This window comes from Carettochelys insculpta, chromosome 3, assembly GCF_033958435.1.
Source record: "Carettochelys insculpta isolate YL-2023 chromosome 3, ASM3395843v1, whole genome shotgun sequence".
Classification (NCBI taxonomy): Eukaryota; Metazoa; Chordata; order Testudines; family Carettochelyidae; genus Carettochelys; species Carettochelys insculpta.
Window position 1 is genome coordinate 184,021,337 of NC_134139.1, and position 22,521 is coordinate 184,043,857.

The 22,521-nt window shown below is 41.9% G+C and overlaps 1 protein-coding gene across 2 annotated transcripts in view; it reads right to left on the reverse strand.

Annotated features, from left to right (window-relative positions):
- Window positions 1-22,521, reverse strand: part of NBAS (NBAS subunit of NRZ tethering complex) — a 353,016-nt gene that overhangs the window by 92,207 nt on the left and 238,288 nt on the right. The window contains exons 45-47 of one of the 2 annotated variants that reach the window (XM_074991287.1): window positions 15,479-15,697; window positions 13,585-13,787; window positions 7,914-8,045 (exon numbers count right to left, since the gene is read on the reverse strand). In XM_074991287.1, the coding sequence (XP_074847388.1) occupies window positions 8,015-8,045; window positions 13,585-13,787; window positions 15,479-15,697 (453 nt within the window). In that variant the 3' untranslated portion in view covers window positions 7,914-8,014. Of the gene's footprint in view, window positions 1-7,913; window positions 8,046-13,584; window positions 13,788-15,478; window positions 15,698-22,521 lie in introns of those variants that run through there. The other variant, XM_074991286.1, reaches the window with a different exon arrangement.

Consider the following 22,521-nt stretch of genomic DNA (forward strand, 5'->3'; position numbering starts at 1 on the left):
TCCAGCGCCCATATGTTTGTGGTGATCTTTTGCCATTGGGAGTGGAACGGTCTGAGGCGATGATGGAACATGAGATGAGAGTGGCATTGAGCGAGGGTATTGATAGTGCAGCCCCCGACATACCCATCAAACTTGTTGCCTTTGAGGCCTGACCTGAGGGTGTACGGCTTTGTTGAGAACGTCGCCTAGGGGTTCTGTACTGTTGCCGCTATTGATAGCGCCCGTGGCCGTAGCCCCGTTGATATTGAGCACGCTGTGGTTGTAAGCGTAGCGTCTTTGCTGAGGATAAAATTTTTCCCTCCTGTACGGGGAAGTATAAATGTCCGAGCTTCTAAGTGTAGCTCTCAAGTCCTTACAGGAGTGAGGGACCAAGTCGGTTGAGTCTGCAAAACAGTTTTTGTGTATCAAAGGGAAGGTCCACGATCTTCGCCTGTAGGTCCCTCGAGATACCCAACGTCTAGGGCCAGGATTCTCTATGCATGACCACTGCTGTAGCCGTTGAGCGTGCTGCCATGTCCGCCACGTCCAGGACAATCTGGACTCCCATCTGCGATGCTGCGTAGCCCTCTTGAACAATCGCCTTTAACACCGGCTTTTTGTCTTCCGGGAGTGAATCCTTGAGGGGAGTAAGCCTGGAGTAATTATCAAAATTATGGTTTGCTAGGTGTGCCCATAATTTGCCATTCTCAATAGCAGGATAGGAGAGGAATATACCTTCCTGCCAAACAGCTCTAGCTTCTTAGCATCTTTGTCTGATCCCCCGATTTGTACTGAGAAGCCTTTGACCTCTGCTGGGACGACCCGACCACCAAAGAATTTGTTGTGGGTGACTGAAGAGGAACTTCATGCCCTCTGCCGGGAAGAAGTATTTCTTATCCGCTCTCCCATTTGTAGGCGGAACAGAGGCCGGAGTCTGCCATATAGTAATGGCTGACTCCAGAATGGCTTCGTCCAGCAGAATAGCAATTTTGGATGAAGCCGGGGGTCTCAGATTTTCCAGGAGTTTGTGATGTTTCTCCTGCACCTCTGCCATTTAAATGTCATGCGTGAAAGCCACCCTTTAAAACAGCTCCTGAAACTGTTTAAGGTCATCCCGGGGAGAGACATCCCCGGGTCCATGGCCTCGTCTGGGGAGGATGAGGAGGAACCCCTAAGGTAAACCTCCCTTGAACCCTCAGGTTCCCGCGGGTGATGACACACTTGCTCGCTGGAGGATTGTGAAGGAAAGTCTCGGGGTTCTAAATTTAACTCCCCTTGAGACAACTGTGTTTCCGTCCCCGATCGGGAGTACCCACGGGGGTATTGAGCAGCCGGGGGTGGGGACCTGCCCCTGGGTGCAGGCCTGTGGTTTATCTGTGTCCAGCCTGATAGGGACGACCATGGCAAGGGTCCGGAGATGGAGACCTGAACCATTCATGGGGTGCGTACCCCCGATGTCTGGGAAAGAGAGACCTCCACGGCGACACTGATAGATGTGAAATTGGCTTGTGACAGTACTCCAGGGGGATCCAATCCCAGAAAATGGTGAAGGTGGCCCAAGCCATGGTGACATCGGTTGGAGGAATGGAGAAGGCGTTTTTTTTTTTTTTTTTTGTTTCTTTTTCCCCTGATGGGCCGGTGGAGACACAGGCCTTTGGTGCGGCATGTGTATCATAGGGGGAGGGCTTGGTGCTAACAGCAGTGCAGCCCTGTCCAGAGATGGACTGCGGTGCCGGGTTTTTGATGTTGCCTTGCCTCTCCGCTGCGGGGCCGGCACCGCCCCCTCCCCTGCCGAGAATCTCGGCCCCGCTGTTAGCACCACGCTCGGCACCGTCAGCTGCGGTGCTGCGTGGGTATCCCCCTCTGGTGTCTGCAGGCTCCATGCCTGGCACCCCTGCACCGCTGGTGCCGCTGGGGTCTGTGCCACCTGTGACAGTGCCGCCGCCTGAGTACGGGCCGGTAGCTGTGTGCTCCGCTCGTCCTGCTTGTTGCAGATGCACAGCAAGGATCGAGCCAGGGAGGGAAGACGGCTGGTATCTGTGTGCTCCGCTCATCCCGCTCGCTGCAGATGCACGGCAAGGATCGAGCCAGGGAGAGTTCCCTCCGTTTCTGCACTGGGGGGAGGGGGGGGGGTCAGAGCACAGTGAGAACGCGGCCGGGTAGCCTGCAATTCCCGCAGGCATCGGATGCCTTCGCTATGCCCCACGGAGGCCAGCATAGCTTCACAGTATGGCTCATGCTGTGTAAAAACCTGAAGAGGCCATTGTGGTGAGTCCTTTATTGTTAAGAGGGTACTTAGCACTTAATCTGTGCCTTTCCTCCTCAAAGAGTGATCACCGGCCTGCAGCAGCGGGAGGCCTAATGGCCTTTCATGTCCGCTCTGTTCTTCTCCGCTCCTCTCTTTTTCCCTTTTTTTTTTTTTTTTTTTTTTTTTTTTACACTGGTATTCTCTTTGTCTTTGCTTTCTCTCTTCTTTTTTTTGTTTAATAACCGAAAAACAACAAATTACATGTGGAAAAAAAACACTAAGTAATCTGACTCTGGCCTTAGCCTCAGCAGATTCTGTCTGCAGCCGATGGCGGTTGAGAAGGAACTGGCGGGGACCGGATTGTGCACGCGGCCGGGGGCACGCAGGGGGGCGGCGCGCGCCGGCGCATGCGCGATCCAGGAGAAACTGCTGGAAGATTTCAGATCTGCGGCGCCGGGTGAGCCCAACGCCTATTGTGGAGCACCCACGGGGACCACTTGAAGAAGAACTCAAACTTCTGAAAACCAGAAAATGTGGAGTTACAGTTCCTGTCTATCAACAATGTTCCAATTAGATCCTGTTAAATGCACAGACATTTATTCTGCCAAACTTAAAGGTGTAGGTATGTGCAAAGTTTTCGTATCCTTTTACCACTAATTGGCTACGTCTACACTAGCCCCAAACTTTGAAATGGCCACGCAAATGGCCATTCGAAGTTTACTAATGAAGTGCTGAAATGCATATTCCGCACTTCATTAGCATGCGGATGGCTGCGGTACTTCGAAATTGACGTGCCTCGCCGCCGCGCGGCTCGTCCCAACAGGGCTCCTTTTCAAAAGGACCCCGCCTACTTTGAAGTCCCCTTATTCCCATCTGCTCCTGGGAATAAGGGGACTTCGAAGTAGGCGGGGTCCTTTCGAAAAGGAGCCCCGTCGGGATGAGCCACGCAGCGGCAAGGCTCGTCAATTTCGAAGTGCCGCGGCCGCCCGTGTGCTAATGAAGCGCTGAATATGCATTTCAGCACTTCATTAGTAAACTTCGAAATGGCCATTTGTGTGGTCATTTCAAAGTTTGGGGCTAGAGTAGACACGGCCATTCACTCTTACCCACAGGAGTGCATGTGACAATAGGTCAGGAGAAAAAAAAATTTTTTTTCAACTCTTTCCCTCCTTCCTGACCTTCGAGCAATGCCTTAATATTCACATCTGACATGGCTATTGGCACTGTAAGTTCCAAGAGGATCCTGATTCTGGCATAAACTCATACACTTAACCAACTATCCAGGAAGAATACTATATGTATACAATTGAAGAAGCACTTCATGGCCTTTTAAAACTTCTTTACACATAGAGCACACCATCTAACCTACACTGTCATATAACCATCCTTAAGTATCAGAGAGGTAGCCGTACTAGTCTATATCTTCAAAAACAACAAGAAGTCCTGTGGCACCTTACAGACTTACAGATATTTTGGAGCATACATAAGCTTTCGTGGGCAAAGACCCACTTCGTCAGTATTAGTCCTCTCAGCTGTTGAGTGTCCTTTGTAATAAAAGCCCCATGGTGTGCTACTGACATTCCTACACAGTTCTGCGTAGAAATGATAGCTACTGCATTCTAAGGGTTTACAGTTACTGCTTCCCTTTGCTCATGTGGTACTATGCAAAACATACATCTTCTCATATCACATTCACAGCTTTGTCCCATACTTCAAAGAAATTTGCAGATCTCACAAACACATATCTACAAAACAGACCTAACTGCTGCTTCCACCAATCAGTCCAGCTGTACTGGCACTGACCATGCTTTACCTTGTGCACATGTCAATTATGAATTATAGATTGCTCTCATATATCAGCTCACTACTGACAACACCTTTAGTAATAAACCCCTGTGACCTGCTAATTCCATAATGTCCTTAGAGCTTCTGGTTCTCAGGGTTTATTAGTTTCATTTTTTCCACCTTATTTTCAGCAACTGTTGTACATGTTCAGAAGTCTGAGGTCTTCAAGGACCCTTTGTTTTATGTAATGAGAAGGTTTTTTTCCCCCCAGATACTTCCCAAAATTCTCATGTAGTTAATTGTCCTATGTGATTAGTTTAAGTTTCACATCCTTGTTACTGAATACTTGGCTTAACCTGTTGGTGTCCTTGTCCCTGTTTGCACCTAATGTAGGACAACTGCATATAGCACTATGTTAAAGCACTCTAGGAATCTTTAATGCACAATAGCAAGATCTACACAGACCAGTTAAACTGCAACACATCAGTGGGCTTTACAAGTCATGCCCCATAATCCACATTATGGCTCTGGATAGACAATCCATTAGATGAAAGCAAGGACATTTACCTGCATAAACTAACTGTGTTATGAAAGAGGCAAAGTCAACATAAATAGCGTAACCATTTTTTTGGTGTTTACTGGATAAATGCCATTTTAATTTTTCTCATGGGGGTGTGTTTTATCAGCATATCAGTTAACAAACTGTTGTATCATGCACGCAAGGTACTAATAAACTTCAACAGAACTTTATTTACAAAAGCGAAACCTCTTTACAAAGTTGCTGCATCATTCTGCAGCTCTCACTAAGTTCCCGGCTCATCTCCTCCCTCCTCCTTCCTGTTTTCTGTGCTTTCAGACTCCCAACAGCCAGTGATCTCCATTCTGGTCATTACAAGCTGTTATTACATCTAAACACCAAAAAACTTGTAACTGGAAGCCCTAAATGTGCACTATTGTGCATGGATATGATGTGTACTTGATCCTGAAGGTACACAGGCAATTCTTTCTCTTTGCTCTCACACAGTGCAAAACGCTGAGCTCAAATCACAGTTACAGCTCCTTACATCACAAATACACCTTTACTAAGCAGGCCCAGATTAGTTCAGTCATGTATGCCTAACATACTGACTGCATCTCAAGTGCATGCAAGTCATTCCCAGTGGCTACTGCCTATTCCAGGGGAATAGAAGAAAGGGAGCCTGGACAACCCACTTTGTTTTCCTTTTTGTCCTATGACTGTGTTCAACAGAATTCTGTGGGTGAGAGTGAATAGCTTGTAAAGGGTTTTGATTAGCAGAATAAAATTGCCACCCATGAATACCAGATTGCAGCAACCTGCAGTCATTCAGTCCAGATCTTTTTTTTTTTTTTTTTGTGGGGGCTTATAATTAAACTTATTCTTAGTTATGTTAATTGGTGAGTGATTTCACAGCTATCAAATTCAACCACATCCGTGATTCATGCAGTCATGAGTACTTCTTAGTTTAACAGTATAATGCAGCACAAGGAAACCATTTTTGTAGGAACTGTAACTCAGAAAACTCTTAGCTATGTGACCCCAAATTTGGATTACTAATGCTGCCATGAAGCTTCAGGAGGCACATGGCTTTTCAAAGCAACACGAATACCCATTTGTATTTTACAGAACTTAAGAGTTGAATTTTAAAGCATATAAACTGACAAGAATGGAAACTCTCCGGTCATTTTTCTGTACTGGTAAATATACAAACCCTATTTTCTTAAACACCATTCTCAGTTTGGCTTCCCCCAGATATTTAGTGGGTGCCAGGCACTACCTTGGACAACTCTCCATAGACAATTTGATCAGCATCACACCAATAGGTGGCCCTCTAGCTCTGTGCAAAAACCAAAACACCCCTCATGTAGAAACTTTTTGAAAAGTGGCTATTTATTTTTAGGCTTATTCTATGGCCCTATCAATTTCACAGCCATGAAAAACCTATCACACACCGAGCAATAAGCTCTTCTCCATGAAATCTGTTGGTCTCTTTGTTACTTGGAGTGCCACATCAAAGGCAGCTTTCTTCCTTCACCTGGACATCGGAAGGACAGAAGCTGTCCCACCCCTGCAAACTCTTCTGGTGGTGGGAGGGAGGGACCAGACTACACTCACTTTTGTGGGTCTCCCCCTGCTACAGGACACTGTCTGAGACAAAGTAGCAGCTTGAGTTTCCTGCAGCCAGAGGAGACTTGTAGAGTTGGATCGTATTTTCGCTGTGCTGCTGGGAGGACTATCTGACTGGGCAGGGGAAGGATAGGATCTGTCTCTCTCCTACAAACTAATGTTGATGGTGGTGGCGGGGGTACCAAACCAGACTCACCTCTATCTACTTCTCGGAACATCCTGTGGCTGCAAGAAGCTCTGTGATTGCTGTCTTCAGAGTCCAGCCCTGAAGATAGCATAGAAGTGAGGGTGGAAATCACACTGTCATCCTACAATAGGTTCATGAACCGCTCTCCCAGACTCTTTTTGGTTTGGCACCTCACGGTTATACCACCTTGAAATTTCCGGTTTAAACAGCTGAAAACCAGAAATTTATCAATCTTCAAATCCTATAGCCATGAGACTGGCCATAATGGACTGTGAATTTGGTGGGACTCAAGTTATATCTCCACAAACCCTAGCTGAAATAGTGCTAAACCTCGATCACCAGCCCTATTGTGTGTTATCCTCAGGCACAAAGCATGTTGGTTATAGAGGACCTAAAAAGAAAGGCTTTTAAACAGAAGTCAGGACACAAAATGTCACTATAGTGGCACTGTCATGTGAATATAAAAAACAAGCCAATACAATTATGATAAAGGGCAAGTTTTTTAGTTGGATATCATGAAAATATATTCTCTTCACTGAAAAGCCAAGACTACACATATGAAAGAACAGATAAAACAGTTTTTTGTAACATGGAACTAAGGTTCACTATATTTTATTCATTTTAGATTCTTATATTGCACTTATCATCATGGTGTTTGAAAAACTTCATCACAATATCATTGCACCCAGATGTATCTGCAATTGGAGATTCTTTACAGAAAATATTAGCATATATCTATCACTCTCAGGAAAATGATACTGTAATATTATTACACTTAAAATGACATATAATGGTAGTTTCTTTTGCTAAACTGTCTCATCTCATATGGAAATTAGATTTACAGGAAACAGCAAGTACATGCAAAAACAAAGAGGAAAACGACGATGACAATCAGGTCATATAGGTTATAGGTTAGCTAGCATACAGCTTGAAAATTCCAAATCAAACAGCAGATTCTAAAACCAGATTAGAAGAGGCCAGAATGGGCTAAAATGATGGAGTAGTTCAAGAAAGGTGTTTCATACGTTTCAACACGCAGAAACAATAAACCATATGAATGAATCTGACTGATGAAAAAAAGGACTCTAATACAGACACAACATAGCTATACGCACAATGAGATGGTTTCCAGTCTGTTGAAAGAAATAACTAGACCAGGGTGTGGCCAACCTGCAGCTCTTTCAGCAGTGAAATGCAGCTTCTGCTAGGACTGCTTACAGCTGCTCTGTGTACATATCCCAGTGCTTGGAGGGAGAAGTGCATGGTAGTGGCAGGGGCGATGGCAGCTCCACTGAGTCCCGGGGGAGCGGTGGGAGGGGAAGAGGAAGGGAAGGTTGGGGGTACCTGGCTCTGGGGAAGATTGGGTTAGAGCAGGGAGGCTGGGGATGTCTGTGTATAGAGGAGGAGGAGGAGGGCATTGAGCCACGTATTATATATTTATTTTTATCTATCTATCTATCTAGATTAAAAATAAATATATAATGCATTGCTCTTTACACTCTAGCCAACCCTGAACTAAAAGGAAACAAAAAGAAAACTTGCAAGAACTGGCACAAAATCAAGAGACGCTTCACTTTTAAATCAGGCATCAGCAACGTCTGGCATGCGTGCCATAAGCATTTTTACTGGAACATGAGGCAGGAGCTCAGCCCTGCCCCTCCTCCCCTACTCAGCCAGGAGCTTGCTCAAATCCACGCCACCTGTGGATTAACAAAAGACCAGCTAATGTTAACAACCACCACCTAAACAGTAAAGCTCTGCATCTTACTTTATTTATTAATGAAGCTGTTGTAAATAGGACTATTAATGATTTTAAAACCTATCACTGGTACTCGGACTGTACATACAGGTCAAATTTTGGCACTCTACCTTGAAAAGGTTGCTGACCCCTGTTTTAAATGCACATTATTCAAGAATCTTCTACAGAGTAACTTTTTTTTATTTTGTTTTGTTGGACCCAATAAGTTTATTTGAACTAGCTTGTGCAAGAAGGGAATTTGTTTATGTAACACCCAAGATACAAAGAACTGTAAAAGTGCTTTTAAAACTCAATCAAAACAGAGGAATTCTGCTCTTTAATGTACACAGGGAATTAAGATGGTTTTGTGGTTAAAGCACACGACTGGGAATGAAGAGATATGAGACCTATTCCTATGAGACCTAGCCCTGGAACAGGACTTTCGATGATTTAGTTTTCTAGCCATTTCAGATACACCCTCTAGATCAGCGGTTCCCAAACTTTTCGGTATCATGCTCCCCTTTTGATTTTTGACAAACCTTCACGCTCCCTGCCTCTTCTTTACAATCATGCAGCCCCTCTTTTAACAAAAAATTCAATTTGTAATTTAAAATAAGCACAAAAACGTAATATAAAAATGTTATTTCAAATTAAAAACTAGCACAAATAGTTTTTCTTGGCCCCTTGTGGGCAACCGGAGCTGACCACAACAGCCGCCTGCACACCTGAGACCTGCTGTGCCAGAGCTGCCTGCCTGAGCCCTGTGCCGCTGGAGCCAGCCATCCACTTGCATACCAGCTGCCCGGGCCAGCCACCTGACTGCCCACCAACCGCCTAAGCCCCGCCCTGCTGGGACCAGCTGCTCACCTACCAGCCACCCACCCCAGCTGCAGGCCAGCTGCCCAAGCTGCCCACCCAAGCCCCATGCTGCTGGGGTCAGCCACCCAATTGCCATCCCGAGCTGCCCGAGCCCCATGTTGCTGGGGCCAGCCACCTGCCTGACAGCCTGAGCCATCCAAGTCCTGCACAGCCAGAGCCGGCGGCCAGCCTGAGCCCCCTGAACCCTACGATGCTGGGGCCAGCTGCCCAAGCACTGCAAGCCCCACAAGCCAGCCAGCTGCCTGAGCCCCATGAGCTGCCCTCCCAAGCCCCTCCCATCCCACAGAGCCAGGTACCATCAGTGCCCCCGCTCTTACTACCCCGTTCCCCTCACCTGAGCCAGGCATCCCCAACCTCTCACCTAATCCCATCCTCCTCCTCCCCCACCCAACCCACACTCATTCATCTTTGCAGAAGGCAGCTAACTCCACGTTGGTCTTTGCTGGCTGCCTGCTTTTTTTATAGAGGCTGCGCCAGGTCACGCACATAAAATAGCAGGTGCTGAGAGCCAGAAACAAAGTCTGGCTCTTTCTTCAGGTGGGGGGAATGGTGTGGGGGGGGCTGGGTCACCTTGCGCCACACCCCCTGGAATTTCTTCATGCCCCCCAATTTGGGAAACCATGCTCTAGATGCAAAACCAAATGTTATGCCCTCAGAGAAAGTGTATCCACTAATTTTGAGTTCCCCAGTTTTTGCATAACAAGGTTTGATTGTTAAATTAAAAAAAAAGTCCTTGGTTACTTCACTGAGAACTGCAAATGCAGTCCTCAAATTCAGGCTATGTATCTCAAATGGAGCTCTGTTGAAACAACCAAAATTAAAGGATATGTCTGAAAACTGAAGCCTTAACTTCTCTGTTTCACTTATAACACCTGTGAAGCAGGAACAATATTTACTTTCCAGGACAATGCTAATTCATTAATGTTTATAAAGTTTAAGATATTCACATTGAAGGTGCTGTAGAAGGGTAAGTGTTATTTCATCAGAAAATGGTTACATAGGTCCTTTTCCCCTAATGCATCGAATCCAATTATCCACGGTAAAGATGTCTTTTTATAATACAATAGAAATTAAATCAATTTACTGTAATAAAATAACATTTCTTTCTAAAATAAATACATATTTGGAAACAAGTGTTTTTATTCTTCAAAGCAGATCTTTGCCCATGAAAGCTCATGCTCCAAAATATCTGTTAGTCTATAAGGTGCCACAGGACTTCTTGTTTTATTCTTAAAAATGTTACTATCTGCATTGCCTTAGAACTGGTTAAGGCAATAAAAAAGAAATTACAATTCAAATGACTTTCACATGAGAATCATCTGTTTTCATGAGGAATATAGCTTTCTTATTTTCTTCCTAATTAACAGTAAAATCATCAGAAGCTACTTACAAAAGGAAAAAATTAATGAAACATTAGTCCTTCACACAGATTATATGGTGCCTTCTGTGTATTTTCTCTCTCTCTCTCTCTCTCTCACTCACACACACACACACACACACACACACACTTTCCTCCCCAACTGAAGATACGTAGAAGCTTCAAGGTTAAGACTGTATCTATCTAGTAAAATTAAACTGATATGCATGTTAATTTTGGTACATCTGCAAAAACATTACATGAATTTAACAAAAATATTCCTCAAGAACAATAAATTTACAAAGAATGCTTAAAAGGTGAATAAATTAATACAGCTACACCTTTTCGCCTAATTACATTATTCACTGTAACTGCCTGTTCTTTCCTTAGCCTATCTTTCTATCCTTTTATATTTATGCTGGCCTTGGATGGTAAGAATTCAGAAAAAAAAAACTGCACTGGTGTTAATTAATATTTTGGGAATTAGCACATTTCACTGGTAAACTATCAGTCACAACGTCACGCAATTGCTGTGATTTCTTTAAGAAATGATGAACAATTATGTACATTCCTTAATATTAAACCAGTGTTTCATGCTCTGTTCTGCTACAGAAGTACAGAAAGATAGAAAATTATTATTTTTTTTTAATTTCCGGAACAGATCATCACTACACTGGTCTACATCTCTCACTGCAAGTAAGAGAAATACTTCATTCAGAACAGCCAAAAGTATCCAGGAGCTTTTCAAAGCCAAATTAGTAGTTTTAACACTCTGTGATACACAGTACTCCTATTAATCTGCAGGCCAAAGATCAGAAAACCAAGGGACTATCAGTGAAGTGGATTGAGGTTATCCAGTTCTAGGACATCTCAGAGATATGGAAGATAGCTCACTCCCAGGCAGATGGAATAAGAAATGTCTTTTTTGAATATATCATGAATATTTGTGCATGTGGAGCATGGAAAATGTCTTCTGAATCTTCTCCACTGCTTCCTGGGAGGTCTCTGTGGACAATACTCTTGGTATGGGTATGTCTCCCCTACTGGTGGATTGACACTATGGCAATTGATCCACTGTGGGGTCAATTTAACAGGCAGACCTGCTGAACTGACTACTGAATATATTTCTGTCAACTCTGGCACTCCATCAGAATGAGAAGCTTAAGGTAAGCTGGAGGCAGAGTTTCGTCAATGGAACCAGCGTGGTGTAGACATTGCAATAAGTTGGGCTGACCTAAGGTATGTTGACAGACTTGCTGGGTTGCACTAACTGGAGGTCGTGTGGTCCAGGATAATGGTGGCAATTAAACTGGGGTCCAGCAGGCCTGGAGTCCAGCTATGTTATTCTTGTGGCTGGAGTTGGGTAATTTAAGTCAACTTTACCCCCTAGCGCAGTCGTGCCCTATGTCATCTAAAATTAGGTAAAGATTATACCCTAATTCAGTGTTTCTTAAACTTTTCGAGATCACGGAACATCAAACAATAGTTTTCTTTTTTTTTTTTTTTTTCAGAACACCTATGAACATTTTCTTTAAAAACCACCACATCTGCGAGTTGTTCATGAAAAGCTGGAGTGGAAAAGTCAAACTCTAGGATGCCTTAAAATAGAAGTAGTGATATTTGTAGTGAAGATAGGTAGGTTTTATAATGTACCTAACTCCCTTAAAACGACTTTATATTCTAGAGGAGACATAGCCTAAGAAAGTGTATGTATGAGGAGTTTGTGGGGAGTTCCAGCTACACAAGTCATAGAAAGACATAGAATCCATAAATTCCAAGACTTCTCTGATGGAAACAGAGCTTTAATTATAGGCCTGTCAGTCTGACATCAATTTCAGGCATAACAATGGGACAAGTGACATGAGACTCAATCAGGAATTAGGAGAAGATAATATAATTTATGCCAATCCATGTGCACTTGTGCAAAAGATTCTGTGCAGCTAATTTCATTTTTTTTAATGAGACTGCAAGTTTGATTGATAAAGATAATAGTGGTGATGTTATAGACTTCAGTTCATATTACAGAACATTTTGATCAAAAAACTAGAATAATATAAAATCAATATGGCACTCATTAAATGAATTAAAAATGTCGGACCGATTGTAAAACTGTAAATGGGGAACTGTAATTGAAAAGGACTGTTTCTAGAAGGGTCCCATGGCATTATTAGCGGCCTGGAGGAAAACAAAATCAGCAGTGGTGAAGTTTGCAGATGACACAAAAAAATCAGGCAAGTTTTAAATAATGAAGAGGGCATGTCACTGATTCAGAGAGATCTATGTCAGTTCATAAATTGACACAAGCAAACATTATGCATTTTCATACACTTACTTTCCCAATGAATTAAAAAAAACCAAAACCCTCCATATAAAAGACAAACAATAAATCTTGAAAGCCTAAATTTTCAAAAGTACCTAATAGCATGTGTGGCATCCAACTGAGGCTTACCAACAGGGAGGAGAGGGGAACAATGGGGACAACTGTTACTGCAGTTGTGGCTGGGACCTTGAGCCCTTTAAATTACCACCAGAGCCCTAGGCAGTGCAGTCTGGGTGGCACTGAGAGCTGGCAGAGTGTTCGGGGGAGGGCACAGCACAGTCCAGACACTGCTGATGGCTGATTACTCCAGGCTCTTCCCCTTGTGACTGATACTTCACCCCTTCCAGAAGCTTAGAGACCCTCCCTGCTTACCCAGGGGCCCTGTGAGTCAGCCCCCGATTCCAACCTGACATACTCATAGGGCCTGATTTTCAGCAAGTGATGACCCTTAATCTGGTATCTACAGAATCTACACATCCATTGAAAAAGAGTTCCCAGGTTCATATAGCCCAATCCATATGTAAAATATCCCTCGGAAGCACAAGCAATTCCTCCTTTCAGCGCCCCAGATCCTGCTCCCAACGTTCACACTGTATAAGAGAACTTCCCATTCTCTCTTTATATAACAAAGGCATCATTCATTGTAATCATCCCAAAAGACATACATCAGGTGTATATAGTGAATTTATCTTATAAGTACAGGTCCAAAAACTGGACCCATGGAATAAAAGTAAATTTACTAAAAGTTAACTCCGCATTCAATCTACTGGAAGTCTGCATATCACAATAGCTTTTACAAGCTTGGAATTGTAAACAATTAAGTACAAATATTAACACACATTTCTATAATATCTGCTATTTCTTCAGGCCCTGCAGAGTTCCAAGCATCCTGGTACACAACGATAAGAGATTTTTATTTTTAATAATTATAGAAATTTAACTTACCTTAATGCACATATAAGTTTGTTTATAGTGCATTGTACTATGTCTCTGGTGGAGAAATCCATATTTCCCACAGTCACTTCCAACAACTGCTGTATCATGTCTAGAGGTTGAGCATCTACACACATAGCTACTGCCTGTTCATGTATTTTCTCTCTCTCTGACCTGGATAAATCATACAAGTGCCCGTACTTCTGCAGCATTTCCTAAAAGCAGACAATTTTAAAACTTATGAGAGAGGTGTTCTTTGCTTCATACAGTTCAGCATCTCAAAATTTACAGCAATACAGAAAAGACTCTCCGCCTATGTCTACAAGGGACGCCTCTGTCGACAGAAGTCACTGTCGGAAGGGATTTCCCAGAAAAAACTTCTGTTGATAGATTGTGTCTACACATAAAAATCCGCAATCTGCTCTGTCGACAGAAAGCAGCCAGAGTGCCCAGCCCATTCTCAACAGAATGGCTGACCAACAGCTCTGCAAACAGGGTTACCCAGTGAACCAAAAACCCTCTGTCAAGAAAAGGGTCCCAGGCGTCTGCATGGCTGTTTTGTCAAGAGAACAGCATCAAGAGAGGAGTTATAGCTGAACAGGGAGAGGTATAAAGCTGCTGTAGGATGTGCCAGGTTTTGTTGACAAACGGTCAACAAAGTGCATTTTGTATGTAGATGCTCTGTGTTTTTTCTGGACAAAAGCCCAGTTTTGCTGGGAAAAGCCTCTCACGTAGATATAGACACAAAGGGAAATTTTTAAATACCTTCTGAGAACAAGTCAACTTCAGCAAAATATACCATAAAAATGTGACAGAGGCCATTTTTCCCATCATTATTGCTCATGGTAAAATTTAAAACTAACTGATTGCTAATGAGACTTCATGATAAATCACAGTACTTTTCTATTAATATCTTTGATAATCTAACATCTGCGCAGAGACACTTTTCTAGCAATAGCAGCTTATCTTCTCAAGTGTGTTGTATTTTACAAGCAGAAATATATGTAGAATTAAACCCTTCATTACATTGTGGAAAACAGGAGACTTCATGAACGTATAAACATTTTACTCTGACTCATGCTTCTCAAAACAACGTAGAATAGGTGCATATTACTTTATAAAAATGGGGACAACACATTTTCCTGAATACAGTGATACATGTATAAAAGATGAAACTGTTCACTTAATTATTTTTTTCCAGAAGCATACCTGTAATAGCACAATAGATCAATAAAGCTTACCAATTAATTGTTACAGAAGTTTTTTGATGCCTAATATAGCAATATAAACTTTGAAACCTTGCACAAATACCACCTACGAACTTTAAACTAAACCCACTCTGTCCTTTTGTTGGCTAAAGAGGACAACTAACTACATTAAATTACTACAGGTTGAACCTCTCTAATCTGCAACTCTCTCATCCAGCAACAGCCGTACTCCGGCATGATTTTAGTTATATGGATGACAACTTATCATGGGTGTAGCCCAAGTCTCCTGTGGTCCCACAAAGTTTGTTTCCAGCCACCAGTCCTGGCTTTCAGTGTTCTGTGCTGTTATTTAGCTGTAATTTACCCCTAAATGTCTTCTGAGAGTCCAGCAAACAGTGGAAATCTTCGTAATGTGCAAGACAATTTGCCATGGTCTGGCAAATTTTCTCAACTGGAACCAGTGAGGTCCCGAAGGTGCCAGATTAGAGAGTTTCAACCTGTACAATTTAGGATGACACATATTCAAAGTTAATCAAGGATCTACAATAAGAAGGAATACTTAGCAATTAAGAAATCCTATTATGTCCAAACCTCTAACATAATTTGTAGCAATTTGAAAGTGAAAAGAGATAGAAGGCAAATATATGCTATTGCTGGAATATACTTGATTTTGTTTGTTAAAGGTAATTTCTCATTACCTGCTCACTGTTTTTCAGATAAGTGATAAACTTATGATTGAGTGTTTTCAGATGAGCAAGAGACTGCTGCAGATGAATCAGAGTTTCCTCATAAGTGACAGGCATTCTTCCAGCACCATCCATATCATCTTCAGAATTCTTTTGTCTTGATTTCTCAATGATCTGTTGCACTGCTTTAATAGCTTTATTTATCATCTCTAGCCGGGCATCTACTGACAGCTGAAAAAGAGGTTATGCTTTTTTTTTTATCATTATCGTTATTATTCATTCCTTATTATTTGTATTACAATATTGCCTTGAGGCCACAATGAGGATCATGATTCTTTTGCATTAAGCATTATACAAACACAGAGTAATCGGCAGTCCTTGCCTTAAGAGCTAACTAAAACATTAAGTAAAATACTAAATGGCAACATTCTTATTTCTCTAAACAAACCATTTATTTAAAAACCATCACGTTGTATATATTTTCCTGCATTCTTCTCATGAATCAGAAGTACCAAGAATAACAGCTGAAAAAAAAGAGAGAAAAACTCTGACAAATGTCCTTTTATCCCCTAACTTTTCTGCTAAATGTTTCATGGTATGTAACTTTGAAAGTCTATTTTAAAATGTTGTATCGCCATACACTTAGGGAGAAGTCTAAAGTTCAACTTTTTGTTCATATGTCTCAAATTGTCAAATTTTCTTTAAGTTGTCAACAGTCCAGCTTTTCATTTAAGCTATTCACATCCATTATTAGGTCACTGTTTAAATCTATACTGAAATCTGTGACAAATAAACGAAGAACAGTGGGACGTCTACAAATTTACACATTTCTAGCTTATCCACATTTGATTCCAACCAATTATGCATTCATTGTTACCCCTTATATTCAGCTGATCACATGCTGATGCAGACCACAAGTGCCATTGTTTTAGTCAAGAATGTACTATAGCTGTACTTTGCATTAACTTTAGTTCACTTCCCGGAGGCAGTGATTACAACTACAAGCATTATTTAAGGAAGGTGCAAGCTTAACTATACACTATAGATAAGTGAATTCCTTTCTATCAAGTGCTATTAGCAACAGTTGTAAACAAGCTACTCTTACTGCACTTTGAAAGATTTCATAACTAACAATCAATCTTAACAATGCTCATATCAGCAACACATACCTCATACCATTTTGTATTTATTACTACACAACAAGAAGTGTAAATAAATTCAACAAAAAATTAAGAGTTCAAAAAATTTACTCCTTCAAGTAAATTAAACAGCAGTCTGAAACGAGGCATTCATTTTTTCCCATCTGTAGAAGATACGTTTATTCCTGGACTTCCACATATGACTGTTCTCACCTAGACATTTTTTTAAAAAAAGAGGTGAGCTGACAAGAAACCACAGGTTTTGAACTCCTGTGGTGGAATGTGCATATTCCACACTAGCCAGGACACCACTAATCCAACCTTGAATGGAGGAACTCCCACCTATAGGACCATAATGAGCATGTTCCAACTACTGTGCTAGTCTAAACGAATGTAGTCCAGCTTCAATCTGGGCTGACTGCCAAGTAGGAAGGATGCCTGATGGAAGCTCCAGCACAAAAGTCATCATAGCCCTTGCCTGAGGAGACCACAGATCCCTGGACACAGGTCGGAGACCTGCTGCCTACAGGTGATTGGCTTGAGTTGGAGTACCAGGAAGTTACCTGCTATGTATTACAGCTTGGGAAGTCTGGTAGGAACTGACACAGGGAGGTGGAGGGAGTAGTATCTACCACCTGTGTAAGGCCAGAGTATTGTAGTTGGATTCATTTGTACAGTCAGTTTCATACTGTGCATTACCAGAATATGACTTACCAGGTTTAGATACTGTACAAGTGCATTCTTTAAATATAAAATGTGGACTCTGGAGACATTTCAAAGAAATACATTTTTTTGTTTTCTTTTTTGGTGTCTTTCAGACCTGCATATGGATAGTGGAAAACACTGAAAAAATTCTGCTTTTTAAATCACAACTTCTTGCAACTTTTCCTGTACCTAGAATGAAGTGTCAGAGTGGGATGTTTTGCTCTGTTGATTCTTCTTTTATTTCATTTTAAACTGTAGTAGGTGCAACATTGCAACAATCTTATCTTTTTAAAGGAAAGGTAACAGTATTCTGTATAAAAAAAACTGAAGTTCATATTTAGAACCTCTGAATAAGGTTGATTTAGATTTACTATCACAGTGGACAGAGGTTGCAAACTTGTTGGTGCACTATATCAGTGTTAAAACCTGTCCATCATAACACTGTCCCCATAAAATTCTTCAGTGCTAGACAGACTCTACCCTAGTTTTTCAGGGGTATTGCTCTGAATCACAGAAAATACACAAATAGGCACTTTTAATGAAATCTGAATTTATTATTGTATGCTATTCCTCCTTCCCTCCCCCACCCCACTTCTTTCTTTGAAGTGCTAAGGAATTGAAAAAAATGAAAAAAAAAAAAAGCCCTGCTAACTGGTATTTTACCATTAAATTCTAGGAATCAAATAATTTTGTGAAGTATTCAAGTGTTGTCAAAAGTAAAGACATACTGTAGTGAAGTAAGAACATTTTAGTGTAAGCATGAGGCCAGAGGGAATGAAGTCCACCCCCCACCCCCGCCGCGAATCATATTAATTCAGCTCAACAACTAGATCTGAGTATTTCATAAAACTAAAAATACAAATCGAAAAGATTATACCAGCACCAAATCTTTTTCTTTATCCTTTCAGTGATTCTGCTATACAAACTATGGTTACAAAGATTCAAGCAGCAAAACTATACATCCGTCTATCTTCTTTTATTAATTTCTGAACAAGCATCAAAATGTTTTGCATGCTTAGAAGTTGTGATGTCATAAACATTTATAGACTGGACCATTAAAAAGAACACTTGGCTATCCAATGCCATTTTAATTTTGTTTTCATCTTTGCACAGTGATAAACACAGCAATACAAATGTATTAGTGTTTTCTTCTTTTTCCATTCAAAATGTGAGCAGCTTTATTTCTAGTAAGTTTCAGTAGTGAGATTTGCTATCTTGCCCGTTGCTTTAAAGTACCTTGGTGGCTAGTTCCATCTTAGTTTGCACGTGAAGAAAACAGTTTTTTTTTTAAAAAGATTTTTATGACTATATAACTGTTCAATTTTATAGCCAAGGATCTGTAATGAAAAAATAATTGTAAAACACTCTCACTTAATTTATAAACCAACAGATTCGAAGAGAAGGATATTGGTATTTGAAAGCAGCAGTTATAGAAAGAGCCTGAGAATAGGATGGATGCAGAAGGTCACCAATGTAGAATTATATAGGAAGATACAGCTGAAAGAGAACCTACTGCAAATGGTTATACAATGCAAGTTACAGCTATTCGGACGTACCCGCAGAATGAACAACAAGCAAAAAGTCGAGACCCTGGTATTCGGCATAAGGGATGGTTCAAATAGGAGAGGCAGACCCCACAGAGATGGGTAGATGATATAGTAGATTGGTGCAGAGCTAGTCTACAAAAACTAAGCCACTACACAGTGGACCGGGAAAGATGGAAAGGAAGAGTCAGGGAGGCATCAGACACCAATGGGCACTAGCTAAGCCCATGGCTGTTGATGACGATAATGATGATAACATTACGTATAACAAGGATGGCAAACCTTGCTTGGATGTGGCCTGCAAGCCTTGGCTGGCCCTTCCTGCCCCCAGCAGGAGCACTAGCCAGTGCTGGGGCTCCAGCCACGTGGGGACACCACAGCTGGTGTGCCAGCACTGCTTGGCCTGTGCCACTGCAGAGGGAGGCAGCCCTTAGCCTCATGGGCCTGATTCAGGCCAGCTGGAGCCTGATCAGGCCTGTGGACGCTGGCAGGCCAGGAGAAGCAGCTCTACGTGCTCCAGCGTAGCACTCTGTGCAGGTGCCACCGCCTCATCACACCCACTGGATGAATCGCAGCCAATGGGAGAGGTAGGGGGTAGTGCCAGCTGCTGTCTTCCTTGCAGTATGCGGAGACACGTGCATGACCATCCTCCTGCCCCATATCAGTGTTAAAACTTGTGTACCATAAAACTGTTCTCATAAAACTCTTTAAGGATAGAAAGAGGTTACCCCAGGTTTCCACAGGTACTGCTCCCCTTCCCTCTTCCTTCCTTGCACACCTACCCTAAGCCTACTCCTATATCCAGCCTCCCACCCAGTCTTCTTACCCCCACAGCCCAAATTCTTCATCCCCTTCCTGCTCCTGCATACTTCACTTCATCACCCCCCCAACCGACTCCTGCATCCTATCTCCCATCCAGACCCCAAAGCTTACTCCTGCACCATACCTCCTGCCCAGACCCCCAAATCCCCACTACAGCCTGCTCCCCCGCAGCTGCCTCCTATACGCTGAACCCTTCATTTTTGACCCCACCTCAGAGCCTACGGGGTCTCTACAAAATCTACTAGCCCCAGCCCTCCAAGGGGATTGGGTGCAGCTTGAGGGTAGTGAGGTGACTGACTTATTTCTGTTTCTCAGTTGTGGGTCACATCTGAGAGAATTTTTTGTTGTTTTTGTTTTGCTTTGTTTTGCTTCTTACTTGCATGTGGCCCCTGAGTGATTTTTCTGTGGGTCAGTGGTCCCCGACCCAAAAAAGGTTTCCCATCCCTGAGATATAAATTTTAGCTCTAGACATTTAATTCTCTGAGGTACATTTCACATATATCATAAAATGTATATTAACATTGAAGGCAAATTCTCTACAGCTTATGTAAATTTATTTACTAAGAAAAAGGGTTTTCCCTACAAGTAACATTAACCTGTACATGAAGACCCTTACTCTGCAACTTTAGTGTCACTGAACTGTTTGCAAACACTTCAGATAGGTGGGGCTGGGGCTAGTTATGATATATGGTGCTGATTCAGGAAAGCACTCAAGCATGCGGGTAAGTGATTTTCTAAATCTGAGTTGACTTAAACATGTGCTGACATGGATTTATGAATTGGGAACTAAGCTACTACTCATTAAAAGATAGGGTGGTAGAACTGGTTTCAAAGTCAATACAAGGTCTTAAAGGGTACTCTTTTTGTAATTCCATTTAATGCAAATGCAATTAATAGTAGATAAATACATTTTAAAAAGATAAAATAAACCATGGAGTTTAGGCAGGACTAACTGTCCCATTTTTGAAGCCCCAAGAGGAGCTATTCTGGTTTCAGGCTCAATGAGAGTGATTAAGATGCCCTGGGTTTCCATTCCAAAGAGTTCCCTACTTTGAATCAGGCAGAAGAGAGACCAAAATCTGGGCCTACTCCGTCCCTGGTGTATGCTGTAAACATTGGACTCTTGGCTGTTGTGTAGCGCGTGTCCCTATGGTTTGATTGGAAATTCCACTGTGGACCTAAAAAAGTTCTCAAACCTGAATTTTCTACAAAATGCTTTCATGATTACACATTGAAGTGGGAAAATACCTCCAGTTTTATATAACTCACAGAGTGCCAGCACGGCTCTTTATCATTTTTGGTGGTCACACCGTATTTTTATTTAACAGTTATATTTCAATAAGGCTAGGTGCTGTACAAACATAATACAGGGTAGTTTGTGCCAAGTGATGCCAATAGTTTCTGCTACTGTCTCTTTGCTAATGGATTTGGTCTTTTTCTGCATCATCAAAAGCTTATGCATTAGATAATCCCTACAAACAGTCCATCTGGGGAGTGTCATTACATTCAGGTAGATAATATTTTAAATTTAACAATATGAAAAACTATTATGGCATAATATTAATTCTAATCTGAAGTATATAGATGAATGAATAGCAAAACACCATACAAAAAGTAGAGCAGAAGTTTGACTATTTCCCTTTTTGTCTTTTATTCACAGTAATATAACAAAACAAAAAGCAGCCAAGTAGCACTTCAAAGACTAGCAAAATAATCTATTAGGTGAGCTTTCATGGGACAGACTCACTTCTTCAGACCATAGTCTGAAGCTCACCTAATAAATTATTTTGCTAGTCTTTAAAGTGCTACTTGACTGCTTTTTGTTTTGATAGTGTATAGACTAGCATCGCTCCCTCTCTGTTTCTAATATAACAAAGTGTATTGGTTTTAAGAGAATCTGTGGCTGTCTGCAGAATGTTTTTAATCCTGTCAGGTCAAGAGATATTGCATCTTTAAATATGTCATTCACAGGAACATCTTTTTACTCACCACTGCAAATCACACATGATTTTTAGAAATGGAGTTTTACAAAAAACTACTATAATTAAGAATTAATGAAACACTTCATATCAGTCATTCAGAGCTATAAAAAAGAACACATTTTCTTGCATATGTTCTTGTCAGCCGATGGGCAGGTAAGATTATTGCCTCCCGAGGACCCAGTGGACCCCCTTCCTCATACAGTTCTTCCCAAGGGATTCAGTGAACGACCTTGGCTACGCCGGAGTCAAAGGACGCAGGGGTGAGAATTATACCTGAAATGTTTTTTTTTTTGTGCACATTTAATAGTAAGAGCTCTTTAGTCTGAGGCGTCTGGTCTTCAAATGGGTAACTTTCTCTAATTGACATGTCATTTGTATCATCCTACTATAGTAGCTAAGCAAATAAAGCAACAACAGTGTAACCATTAAGATTTTATATAATTCTGTAACCATTAAGATTTTTCATTTCTGCTTTGTAATAAATAGTAACCATGCTTAAGCTTCAGCCTGACTCCTTCTACTTGCTGTCACTTGGTGTAGCCAGACAAAGGTCTCCCCTTACAAGCCAGCTTGCTGCCCCTCCTGAGGTGCCTCACAAGCACACAGGGCACGGAACAGCTGCTGACAGCACAGTCTTTGATATCTCCCACAGAGGCCCACATGTGCTAGCTCATCGTGACTCTGAGAAACAGAAAGTACAGATAAAAGGCTAACAGGCCAAGTGTCAATAAGAGGGCCTCAGGAAATTACCCTGGCTGGCATTGATGGACTTGATGCGCCCACACAGCCACCCCAGAAGAGAAATCTCCGCCCTTGTAAAAGAACGTCCTGTACTCCCAAAATTGCTTATTTCCTGTCTTACA